Source organism: Microtus pennsylvanicus, chromosome 1 (assembly GCF_037038515.1).
Source record: "Microtus pennsylvanicus isolate mMicPen1 chromosome 1, mMicPen1.hap1, whole genome shotgun sequence".
NCBI classification, from domain to species: Eukaryota; Metazoa; Chordata; class Mammalia; order Rodentia; family Cricetidae; genus Microtus; species Microtus pennsylvanicus.
This window is the reverse complement of record NC_134579.1, coordinates 116,056,474-116,069,747: the sequence shown is the minus strand read 5'-3', so window position 1 is coordinate 116,069,747 and position 13,274 is coordinate 116,056,474. Positions and strand designations below refer to the sequence as shown.

Sequence of the window (13,274 nt, the reverse complement as noted above, 5' to 3'; positions counted from 1 at the left end):
AAATTACCTAACTGCTACATTGAGCCATATTCAGGCCATATAATTTCACCCATTGCTAGTGTGCCATACTTGAAAACGTTTCTTAAGAAACGTGTTAGGCCGGGCAGTGGTGGCGCACGCCTTTAATCCCAGCACTCGGGAGGCAGAGGCAGGCGGATCTCTGTGAGTTCGAGACCAGCCTGGTCTACGGAGTTAGTTCCAGGACAGGCTCCAAAGCCACAGAGAAACCCTGTCTCGAAAAACCAAAAAAAAAAAAAAAGAAACGTGTTAGCTGGGGGCAGGGTGTGGTGGTGCACACCTTTATTCCCAGTGCTTGGGAGGCAGAGACAGGCAGATCTCTGTAAATTCGAGGTCAGCCTGGTCTACAGAGCAAGTTCCAGGACAGCCAGGGCTACAAAGAGAAATGTGGTCAAACCATTCCTGGCCCCCAAAGAAACAGCACTGCCTCCTTCACCATTTATTGCCTTTTACTTGTTCCCCTGGCCTTGCCTGGGCATTTCTTGTGAAAAGAAGCATGAAATCAGCCCAGCTCTGTGGCTGTATTTATTTGATTATTTCTTGTGTGTAAGTGTGTGTGTGAGTATGTGCATAAATATGTTTGTGTGTGTGTGATTGTATGTGTGTATATGATTTATTACTTGTGAGTGTGTGTGTGTATAAATATGTTTGTGTGTGGGAGCATGTGTATGAGTGTGTGTGTGATTGTAAGTGTGTATGCATACGTGCCTTTACTCTTCATTTCATCATTTTATTTATTTATTTATTTATTTATTTATTTATTTATTTATTTTGGTTTTTCGAGACAGGGTTTCTCTGTGGCTTTGGAGCCTGTCCTGGAACTAGCTCTGTAGACCAGGCTGGTCTCGAACTCACAGAGATTCGTCTGCCTCTGCCTCCCGAGTGCTGGGATTAAAGGCGTGCGCCACCATCGCCCGCTACTCTTCATTTCAAAAAGCAAAACAAAAACTGGAGACCTTTTTACTGGCTCTTTGTGGTTTTGTTTGCTGGGTTTTTTTGTTTGTTTGTTTGTTTGTTTTTGAGACATGGTTTCTTTGTAGCTTTTGGAGCCTGTCCTGGAACTAGCTCTGTAGACTATTGGGTCCAGGGGAGTCGCGCAAAGATGAGAACACCACCAAGTCTAATAAACCAGAAGCAAACTTTATTTCAGAAACTAGATCTTAGGAAAACCAGAAGAAAACTTAAAAATAAAAAAATAAAAATAAAACACCACGGGGCACAGAGGCTTATCAGCTAGCTGAGACCACAGCCAGAGATGGTGTTTGTTAGACTGAGACAAAAGGCCGGTTTCTGAACCCACTTTTTATAGTAGGGACACCAGGCATTAGCTCTGAACAAATGAATTTTTACAGCCTTGCCCTGACCCTTGGGTTGGTCAGGGGAGACCCTAAAGAGGGGAGTGGGTTCTAATGCCATCATGAAATATGTATCAGAGGAGATTACAAGTCACTGATTGCGAGAAAACAGATGTCTTTAGCAAGTAGTCAGAAAGGGACTGCTAGTAATACTAGAAGGTTAATAAATTGGGATTAACTGGTTCTTAGGCTGAGAATTAGAAGATGGCAGAAAGCTTTTCACACTATCTCAAGGTAAAACTCAGATACTGACTGCCATACTTTACAACCTCCATTATCAGAGCTCATCTATTAAACCATTGTATTTGTCCACTGTCTCCTGTACCTCCAGGTGTAAACTGGACTCTTATGGCTCTCCTCTGGTGGTCCCAGTTTTTCATAACGGAGACAGTGTCTAACCCAGAGGTCACATATCTCTGTCTCCTAAAGGTTAACTCAGTTCATATCTGTCGTTTATCAAGGATGGCCAGGACACTACTCTCAATTTATATGGAAAAGCTCTGTCCTTGTAGATAAAACAGCTAGTTATAAAATAACCTAAGCTTCCCAAACATCTAAAAAAAATAGCTCACTGTAAATAAATGATCCTTAATCTGCTAAAAAAAAAAAAAAAGCTGCTGGCAGTCTGTTCTCATTCTCCTAGACTTATAACTTTATATTTCTTTATTTTTACATTCTTATTTTTGGAATCTACATTTTTATTTTCTTATTTTTGGACTCTTCATAGACCAGGCTCACAGAGATCCGCCTGCCTCTGCCTCCCAAATGCTGGGATTAAAGGTGTGCACCACCACCACCCAGCTGTTTTTTTTTTAAGGGTCTCAATCTGTACCCCAGGCTGGCCTCAAACTCAAGGTAGTCTTCCTGCCTCAGCCTTCCAAACCCTGATCTTCCAAGTGTGAGGTGCCATGCTCAGACTAAGTACTTCTTCATATCAATATATCACATTGCACTCATCTATCAGGTGGTGGTCACCTTTGGATAAGTTAAATCTCCCTCTCTTTCATCTCTCCTGCAATGCTTCCCTATATAGCCTTAGCTGACCTGGCGATCACGATGTAGGTGTAAACTTGTAGAGAGCCCTCTGCCTCTGCCTCACAAGTGCTGGAGGAACAGGTGTGTGCCACCACATCTTACATAGTCCTGGGGCCTGAACCAGGTTCTTCTAGGCAAACCCTCTATCCACTACACTGCACGTGCAGCCTCTTTTCCTTCCTCCCTTTCCTCTGCTGGAGGTCACAAGCAATGCTGTGCTGTGCTACACTATGCACAGTGCCTGCCTCTCAGCCTTTGTTTTTTGTTTTTGTTCTTTTTCATAGTCATGGGAATACCCATCATTGCTGGGGACATAGTTGCAAAACCACTTCAAGTCAGTTTCCTATTGGAAGTGCCAGGCTCTGGAACATTCTGTGGGTGTATCCTCGGGCCCTGAAATGCAAAGTGCACATAATTTTTCCAGTTCTAAAGAAGAGAGCTGAAGATAATGCCAGCTACTGGGGGTAAGAACGAGGCAGAGAAAGAGAGAGAGAGAGAGAGAGAGAGAGAGAGAGAGAGAGAGAGAGAGAGAGAGAGAAGAGAGAGTGAGAGAAAGAGAGAGAGAGAGAGAGAGTAAGAGAAAGAGAGAGAGAGTGAGAGAGAGAGAGAGAGAGAGAGAGAGAGAGAGAGAGAGAGAGAGAGAGAGAGAGAAAGGATTTTGTGGTGTTTGAGCAGGAAGGAGGGGGTTCAGCTGACATCTGGGGACTCATACATATTCACGAGGATGACAGGGATTGGACTATAGTCCTCAGAGCATGCTGGGACTCTTTCCAGGCTGCCTGGTTGCTAGGCAGAGTTCCTAGGAGCTGTGGTTCCATCCCTGACCCTGACAGCTTCATAGTTAGTGGCTGCACAGAACCTTCTGGTGTCTGCAGCAGGAGACAGCTTAGAATCACATGTATTAAGATTCTGTTTCTTTTTTTTTTTTCTAGAAAACTCTGTTTTCTCTCCTAGCCCTATCTAAGGAAGTACATTCCACTGCCCAACATGGTGGCACACAAGTGTAAGCTCAGTATTTAGGAGGTGGAGGCAGGAGGATCAGGAATTTAAGATAATTCTCAGATACATAGACCACCCCTAGGCTGCACAAGACCTTACTTTTAAAAAGAACCCGAACATGGTGGCTCACACCTTTAATCCCAGCACTCGGGAGGCAAAGGCATGCGGATCTCTGGGAATTCGAGGCCAGCCTATTGGAGCAAGTTCCAGGACAGCCAGAGCTGTGTAGAGAGACCCTGTCTCAAAACTGTGTTACAGCTCTGAGGTTTATCCTACAAAAACAAACAACCAAAAATTCAAAAGAACCTGGTGGCCTTAACTTAATACATGACCCAGAAGACAGCGGCAAGGGGGATCTTTCTGAGTTCCAGGCCAGCTTCTACCACATAGTGAAAGATACCCTTGATGGAGGAAGGTCATTGGTTAAAAAAAAATAAAGAAACTGCTTGGCTGGCCCTCATAGGTTAGAACACAGGTGGGTGGAGAAAACAGAACAGAATGTTGGGAGGAAGAGGAAGTGAGCAACAGCTCTCCTCTCGGGAGCAAACGCCTCAGGAGAGACGCCATGCTCCCTGCTCCCGAGCAGACAGACACAATTCAGCTCCGACCCAGGATGGACATAGGCTAGAATCTTCCTGGTAAGCGCACCTTGGGGTGCAACACAGATTATTAGAAATGGGCTAAATTAATATGTGAGAAGTAGCCTAGACGAGGCTAGATAGAAATGGGCCAAGCAGTGTTTAAAAGAATACAGTGTCCGTGTAATTATTTCGGGTAAAGCTAGCCGTGGGGGCGGCCGGGTGCCGGGGACGTAGCCCGCCGCTCCTACCACTACATACCCTTTCTCAAAAACAAAGAAATAAAAAATCCAACAGAAAAAAGCAATCAGTTTACAGGGGGGAAATCAAAATGCCCACTGTCCTGGTCTTTTATTTTATTTTTTGTCAACTTAACACAAGCTAGAGCCATTTGGAAAGAGGAGCCTTCGTCTGGTAAGGAAGCCTCTGGGGCATTTTCTTTTTTTTTTTTTTTTTAAAGATTTATTCATTTATTATGTATACAACATTCTGCCCCGATGTATGCCCGCACGCCAGAGGAGGGCGCCAGACCTCAGCACAGATGGCCGTGAGCCACCACGTGGTCGCTGGGAATTGAACTCACGACCTCCGGAAGAGCAGCCAGTGCTCTTAACCTCTGAGCCATCTCTCCAGCCCTGGGGCATTTTCTTGTGTGGCTCACTGGGCAGGTGGGCCTAGAGGGTAACAGAAAACAAACTGACCTAACTATGGGAAGTAAGCAAGTGATTCTTCACTCATGGCCTCTGTGTCAGCTCCTGCCTGCCCTGACTTCCTTCAGTGATGGAGTAGGACCTGGAAGTATGAGAAGAAATGAACCTTTTCCTCTCAAGTTTGAACTACATCTAAATAACACATAAAATAGTTATACATATGAGGGTGGTAGTGATGGCACACACCACACACCTTTTTTTTTTTTTTTTTTTGGTTTTTCAAGACAGGGTTTCTCTGTGGCTTTGGAGCCTGTCCTGGAACTAGCTCTTGTAGACCAGGCTGGTCTTGAACTCACAGAGATCCGCCTGCCTCTGCCTCCCGAGTGCTGGGATTAAAGGCGTGCGCCACCACCGCCCGGCCCACCACACACCTTTTATCCCAGCACTGGAAGGCAGAGGCAGAAGGATCTCTGTGAATATGAGGTCAGCCTGGTTTACATAGCGAGGGCCTGGACAGCCAGGGTTACACAGTGAAATAATTTTTTTTCTTTTTCCTTCTCTCTGTCTCTGTCTGTCTGTCTGTCTGTCTGTCTGTCTGTCTGTCTCTCTCTCTCTCTCTCTCTCTCTCTCTCTCTCTCTCTCTTTCTTTTCCACACAGTGAAATCTTAACAACAACAACAACAAAAAAAAAGGGAGGGAAGAAAAGGATGAAAAATGTACCTTACAAATCCAACAAAGGGCCGGGTAGTGGCGGCACACGCCTTTAATCCCAGCACTCGGGAGGCAGATACAGGCGGATCTTTGTTTTTTTTAAAGATTTATTTATTTATTATGTATACAACATTCTGCCTCCATGTATGCCCACACACCAGAGGAGGGCGCCAGATCTCACTACAGATGGTTGTGAACCACCATGTGGTTGCTGGGAATTGAACTCAGGACCTCTGGAAGAGCAGACAGCACTCTTAACCACTGAGCCATCTCTCCAGCCCCACAGGCGGATCTTTGTGAGTTCCAGGCCAGCCTGGTCTTCCAGGACAGACTCCAAAGCTACAGAGAAACCCTGTCTTGAAAAACAAAAACAAAACAAAAAACCAAACAAACAAAAAAAGCTAAAAGCTAACCAAGGGACTCACAACTTTAATTTCAGCACTATAAGTAGCTGAGGCAGGATTACTGCTGTAAATTTGAGGCCCGCCTTGGCTACATAGTGAGAAAGTCTCCAAAATTCCAGAAATAGGGCTAGAAAAATGGCTAAGTGGGTAGAGTGCTTGCAGAGCAAATGTAAGGACCTGATCTGGAACCCTCGAACCCGTGTAGAAAGAAAGCCCTGCATGAAGGAAGACACAGCCTTGATATCCCCGATGCTGGGGAGGAAGCCACAAGCAGACCCTTGGCGATCTCTGCCCAGGTAGCCCACGGTCTTGTTGGCCAGCACCATGTCCCAGTGAAAGATCCTGTCTCAAAACACAGTAAAGATGGTGCCTGGATAAAGTCAGGAATACGCACACACGTGTACCCACGCAGACATGCTCCTTAACACACCTACATCCCAAGCACAAATACAAAAGCGATATACATCTAACACCCCCCCCCCCCCCCATTACATTTGCTGTTTGGTTAAACAAGAAAAACTAAAACTTTCTAATCTTGAAAATGGCCGAGGCAATTTCGTGCTCGTGTGCCACCTGATGGATACAGTTAGAATTGCAACAAACAATTTCGTGCTCGTGTGCCACCTGATGGATACAGTTAGAATTGCAACAAACAGCTTTGGCTCCGGATTAAACTAGAAAGCTACCTTCTCCATTTCGGTGAAGAAAATTCACTCCTCGAATATTTGCAGAGCAAGACCATAACCACCTTATCTCAACTCTTCTTCTTTAAGGTTTTTTTTTTTTTGAGGGATGACTGGAGAGTTAGCTAAGCAGTGCATACTGGCTGCCCTTGCAGAGGACCAAGGTTCAATTTCCAGCACCTAGATCTTGACTCACAACGGTCTGTAACTCCAGCTTCAGGGGATCTGACACCACCATCCTCTGGCCTGTGCAGGCATATACAACCCTTTTCTATTTATTCTGTGAGGGGTAAAAGGTTTGCAGGAGGTAGGTACCAGGAGGTCAAGACCAAAGAGAAAAACTATCAGAGTCCATCAGACAAGATATCCAGAGCCACCACCTCCTGTATCCCCAGCTTGTGATGCCCAGAGCAGTGCCCCATCGACTTCTCTATCCTTACAAAGAAGGCCTCTTGCCGGGCGATGGTGGCGCACGCCTTTAATCCCAGCACTCGGGAGGCAGAGGCAGGCGGATCTCTGTGAGTTCGAGACCAGCCTAGTCTACAGAGCTAGTTCCAGGACAGGCTCCAAAGCCACAGAGAAACCCAGTCTCGAAAAACCAAAAAAAACCAAAAAAACCCAAAAAACCAAAAAAGCGAAGAAGGCCTCTCCCAAGAGTAGTGCTCAGTGCTGCCCCAATGCGGCAACTCCTCTGGTCCAGGTGGGGAGGACGTTGAAGGCACCATTTAATGAGCACCTGCTGTATGCCAAACTCTTAATGTTTGTAGTGTCCTCTGTGGATGTTCTAAGCTCTCAGCAGCAGAACAACGGGGTATTTACCCTCCTAGAGAGTCCCTTCAGGCCTTTCTCTGAAAGGGTGTGAAAGCTGCCTTTTGCGGAGCAGGTAAGGACAGGCCCCCAGTTGGCACCTGGGTTCCCTCTGAAGACAAAGGATGGGATGGGAAAGGCAGAGGGGATGATTCATCATGCTTAGATCCCAAGCAGACTTTCAGCGTACAAGGAAATAGAGCCGGTAAAGGCTGGAGGCGCCTCTTAGGAGGTCCTTGGCACCCCGAGCCTTGCCAAGACCAGGGAGATAGCTGCTAGGCCAGTCCATGTCCATGCTCCGCTAACAACAGAGGTAACCGTAGGGACAGAGCCGAATGGCTCAGACCTGGCCAAGAGCCATCTCAGCTCCACCCTTCCCCTACACCCAAACATGCTTTGTTTTTTACACTCTACAGTTTTTTTTTTTTAATTTTTTTTTGTTTTTTTTTTGTTTTTTTGTTTTTCGAGACAGGGTTTCTCTGTGGCTTTGGAGCCTGTCCTGGAACTAGCTTTGTAGACCAGGCTGGTCTCAAACTCACAGAGATCCGCCTGCCTCTGCCTCCCGAGTGCTGGGATTAAAGGCGTGCGCCACCATAGCCCGGCTCTTTTTAAACTTTTTTGAGACAGGGTTTCTCTGTGTAACAGCCCTGGCTGTCCTAGAACTTACTCTGTAGACCAGACTGGCCTCAAACTCAGAGATCTACCTGCCTCTGCCTGTAATGGGTTACAGACTTGTGCCTCCAAGCCTGGCTCTGCCAACAGGATATTGGAAGCACAGAATCATGGGATTTCCCCTCAAGGTTGTTCTGCTCAGGTTCAGCAAGTGTAGTATAGGACACCCAGTAAAACCTGAATTTCAGACTCAGTGAATTGGCTACACATGCCCTAATTATATTTTGCCTGAAAAATCTTATCTTAGTAGTGATTTTATTATTATTATTATTTTATTTTATTATTTTGAGTCAGGATCTCTCTATGAAGCCTTGGCTATCCTAGAACTCACAAAGGAGGTCAGGACTTTAAGCTAGCCTAGGCTACATGAAACCCTGTCTCAAAAATCCAAAATTAGAAGCTGCAGAGATAGCCCGGTAGGCAAGAGCACTGTTTTTACTCTTTTGGAGGACCAGAGTTTGGTTCCCAGGACCCACACTGTGGCTCAGAAACCTGCTGTAACTCTAGTTCCAGGGGATCCAGTACACTCTTCTAACCTTTCATAGCACCAGGTACACGCATGTGGTACACGGGCATACATGTAAGCAAGCACCCATACATATGAAAGAAAAAAAAGCAGTCGGGCACTGGTGGTGCTCGCCTTTAATCCCAGAACTTGGAAAACAGAGGCAGGCGGATCTCTGACTCTGCCCCCCAGTAGAAAAAGAAACAGTAAGGCAGGATGCTGGTTCACTGGGTAGGAGCTTGGTGAACAAGCATGAGGACCTAGCTTTGATCTTTAGCACCCATTGAAAGGCCAGGCTTGGCTTAGTGTATCTTAACCCTAGTGTTTGGGGTGGGGCTGTCATCTGACAGGGGGATGGCAGAGACTTGCTGACTGCCAACGTAGTTGAAAAATAGCCAGCTCCAAGTTAGGATGAGAAACCCTGTCTCAAGTGAATAAGATGGAGAAGGATAGAGCTGGACAGCTGACATCTTCCTCTTGGCTCGTCAGGTACACACGTGCTGTGCACACACAGATCTTTAAAAAAATCTGTGTACTACCCCAGACTTGGAGTTAAAGACTCCAAGCCTAGGCCAAGTCCTGTGTGTGGGTGCTGATTCCGGTGTGTGCGTTTCATTTGGATGCAAACATTTTTTTAAAAATTAAAGCATTTATTTACTTATGTGTATGAGTATTTTGTCTGTATGTATGTCTGTGCACCACCTGCATGCAGTGCCCAGAGGTCAGAAGGGCTCTGACCCCCCTGGAACTGGAGTGACAGACAATTGTGGTGCTGGGAACTGAACCTGGGTCATCTTTTTTTTTTTTAATTTCTCTATGTAGCCCTGGCTGTCCTGGAACTCACTTGGTAGACAAGGCTAGCCTCAAATACAGAAATCCTCCTGTCTCTGCCTCTTGAGTGCTGGATTAAAGGCATGTGTCTCCAGAACCTGTTTTTTCTACTGTTTCTAAGTGACAGGCAGCAAGATGGCTTAGAAGGTAAAGGTACTTTTCACCCAGCCTCAAGATCTAACCAACATGGTAAAAGGAGAGAGAACTGACTCTTTTTAGCTATGGAGCCAGTTCTAGAACTCACTCTGTAGACCAGGCTGGCCTTTAACTCACACAGATGTCTGCCTCTGCTTCCTGAGTGCTAGGATTAAAGGCCTGAGCCACCGCCGCCACCACCACCACCCGGCAAAAACTGACTCTTAAATTGTTCTCTCACCCTGCCCCCCACATTTGCAATAGTACCAGAGTGCCCAAACACATATACACGGACACAAGCATGAAATAACCAATGTTAAGCCTTCAAAACTTAAAATCAACTCATTAAAACAGTTATACTTATGTATAGGGTACTATGTATTGTCGTGACACAAGTATGCAGCAAGGCAACTTCAACATGAGTCATTTCTTCTCTCTTCCTCTCGAGACACGGTCGTACTAGGTAGCTAGTCCAGACTCTCTTTGACTCTATCCTCTTTCCTTAGTTCTTCCAGGGCCAAGATTATATACATCCTACATACCACTACTCAGTGTCTTTGAAAAAAGGGACTAGATTCACCTTTCTGTGCAAGTGTTAGGACAGCCAAGTCACAACATGCTGCTGGAGAAGAGGCTCCAGGAATTGAGGGAAAATTGTTGGTGCAAAGAGGAAGATTTATTTGGAATGTCCACAGACAAGATGGCAGGAAAATGTATTTACTTATTTCTCTCTCTCTATTTATTTATTTGAGACAGGATCTCTATATAGCCTTGGCTGTCTTGGAACTCACTCTGTAGACTAGGCTAGCCTTGAATTTTCTGAGATCAGCTTTCCTCGCCCTCCCAAGTACTGGGATTAAAGGTGTGCACCTTAAGCTCCTTGTAGATCTTGACGCCTAAAATTACTTTGGAAATAATTAGCATTCATAACTTTGTGTGGTGTAACAAATCTGTAAAGAGCAAAGATCATGATAACGTCTAGCGCAATATGAAAATTAAACTAATCAAAACAGCTTCACTAGTATCTGGACACACACGGAATTGAGTCCAGGGAAGGGGCTCGTAAACTTTTTGTAGTTTCAATGTAGGGCAAGCTATCTTTCCTAAGGCTCACCCAGGAGTTCCCGGCGACCCCATGACCAAAGCCAAGACCAACTAACTGGTTCTTCTTGATGTAAAGTCAATGGGATTAAACCGCTTTTTCGCTTTCTACGCCTCTCCCTCTCAAGGACAAAAGCCACCAACAGCAACAACCGCCCCTGGGGTTCAGATTATTATACCGGCAAAAATCTAACCACAGCTCCAATTAAAGGAGAGGCGAATTTCCCTTTCCGCGCAGGCGCACTCCGTCGCAGCGACCCTTCACTATCGCGATACACCGACGAGATCGACGCTGGCCCTTTAACGGTCCCTTCCCGGGGGGCTTGCCCAGCGCGTGCGCACTGCGGTTCTGCGCTTGTCATCATGGCGACGCGGGGCCATGTGCAGGATCCTAACGACCGGCGCCTCCGGCCCATTTACGGTGAGTACCTGGAGCCGGCCTGCTGGCCAGTGCGGCAAGCCGAGGCTTGCCCTGCCGGGAGCAAAGGCCCAAGAGGGCAGCCGGGGGCGCGCGAGGCGTGGAGAGGGGAGGGGGCGGGCCGCGCGGGACGCTAGGCCGCAGCCTCGGCCTCGCGTAGGTGCCGGCTGGCGAAGCTCGTCCCTGAGGTGGCACCGGCGGGTGCACGCAGCTGTCAGGACGCGCGGGATGCGCCCTTCCGGCGAGACCACTAGGCCGCTTTATTCCAGCCGCTCCCCGGGAGGCCGTGGTCTTTCTTGCAGGTGACAACCGGCTCCGGTATGAGGTGGGAGCGCCTTCCTGAGGGGAGGATGCCCCAGTGGTAGTGATTTTGTTAACAAGGATGAGTGCCCGGGATTTGTCAGACTGATGAGGTCTGGTGCCCTTGGAGAAACTGAGGCCCAAAGAAAGGAAGGGACTGATGCAAGGTCACCCAGATCGAGCCCCATTCTGATGCTACTCAGTGCAGGAACAGCTGCTCTGGGCACACGTGGGAGGCGGGGGGAGGGGGTCCCCAGAATAGCGGGGAAGAGATGGCTGTAACTGGTGTCGGAGGTGCGGGCCGGACTGCTGGAAGGATTTTCCTTTCTGCACCGTGTCTGGTTTTTCTCTGCAGCTTGCCTTCCGCGTGCACTCTCCACGGCACTGTCCCAAACCCACAGGCTTTCAGATGAATCTTGATGTCATCTTCCTTCCCTGGTAGAATAAAAGAATCCCAGAATTGAGTCGGAGAGGAACACTTTGCAATAATTGAGCTGGTCTGTTATTGGAAGTGCTTCCTTTTTGCTTTGCCTTTTCCTCATCGATGGTTGTACGGTCTTATCTCAGGTACTGATTGAGGAAGATTCAAGGGCAGTGGTTTCTCAATAAAGTAAACCTCGCCGGGCGGTGGTGGTGCACGCCTTTAATCCCAGCACTCGGGAGGCAGAGGCAGGCGGATCTCTGTGAGTTCGAGACCAGCCTGGTCTACAAGAGCTAGTTCCAGGACAGGCTCCAAAGCCACAGAGAAACCCTGTCTCGAAAAACCAAAAAAAAAAAAAAAAAAAAAAATAAAGTAAACCTCACATTTTCAGTGTGTCTCTGCGTTTTTTTTTTTTTTTTTTTTGGTTTTTCGAGACAGGGTTTCTCTGTGGTTTTGGAGTCTGTCCTGGAACTAGCTCCCGTAGACCAGGCTGGTCTCGAACTCACAGAGATCCGCCTGCCTCTGCCTCCCGAGTGCTGGGATTAAAGGCGTGCGCCACCACTGCCCGGCCGTTTTGGCTTTTTTAAATGTTGTTTTTAGCTTTTTTTTTTTTTTCTTGGCAGAGGGGGTGTTTGTGTTTCTCGCAAGTTGGTACAAATGGTCCTGGCTTTTTCTTTGTCCTTTCTTTACTTTTTTTTCCTTTTTTCCCACTGTTGTACGCCTATGGGTATTTTGTTTTCATGATGTCTGTGCACCACGTGCGTTCCTGGTGGCCAAAGAGGGCATTAGGATCCCCTAGAACTGGAGTTGTGGGTGCTGGGACCTGAACTGGGATTTTATGGAAGAGTAGCCAGTGCTTTTAAAAACCTAGCTGTTTTCTTGGCCGCTATTGTTGTTGTTGGTGTTTTTTCTCTTCTTATTTTCCCCCCCGTGAGAGGATCACACTGTGTAGCCCTTGGCTGGCCTGGAACTCACAGAGATCACCTCACCTGCATGCATTTTTCCCCCGAATGTTGGGATTAAAGGCGTGTGCCACCACCGCCCGGTTTGACTGCTCTTTTTTTTTTGATTTTCGAGACAGGGTTTCTCCGTAGCTTTGGTTCCTTTCCTGGAACTAGCTCTTGTAGACCAGGCTGGCCTCGAACTCCGCGTGCCTCTGCCTCCCGAGTGCTGGGTGGTGCTACCACCTCCCGGCTTGACTGCTCTTTTTTAAGACAAGGAGGTTTCACTAAGTTTCCTGGCTGGACTCAAACTTTCAGCTGTACCACCGCCTTCCATCTGTTGGGATTACAAGCATGTGGCCTTATGTCTAGTGGTCATAATTTTATATATGCATATATATTTGGTACATTTTAAAAATTATACTTGTTGAAATATTTTTGGGTGTGTGTAGTTGGGTGTGGTCACGACTGGTACTGTGCGCCTCTGGAGTTCAGAGGACACATTGCAAGAGGGAGTTGGTCCTCTCCTATCATGTGGATTCTGGGAATTAAATTCCGGCCAGCTGTCAGGAATGGCAGCAGGTGTTCTCAGCCGCTGAGCCATCTCACTGGCTTTTAGGTGCTGTGTTGTGTGATGGCTTACCTTCATTACCTGTTCCTAGCACTACTGGCCCTGTGTGGTGGATAATGATAATAATAAAGTTCAGAAC

The 13,274-nt window shown here is 47.0% G+C and overlaps 1 protein-coding gene across 1 annotated transcript in view; it reads left to right on the top strand.

Annotated features, from left to right (window-relative positions):
• The first annotated feature begins 10,817 nt into the window (after positions 1-10,817).
• The window catches only part of Naa25 (N-alpha-acetyltransferase 25, NatB auxiliary subunit), a 55,852-nt gene continuing 53,395 nt past the window's right edge, over positions 10,818-13,274 (top strand). Inside the window, exon 1 of the mRNA XM_075980644.1 lies at positions 10,818-10,905. Coding sequence (XP_075836759.1) covers positions 10,848-10,905 — 58 coding nt within the window. The 5' untranslated portion in view covers positions 10,818-10,847. The remainder of the gene's footprint in view (positions 10,906-13,274) is intronic.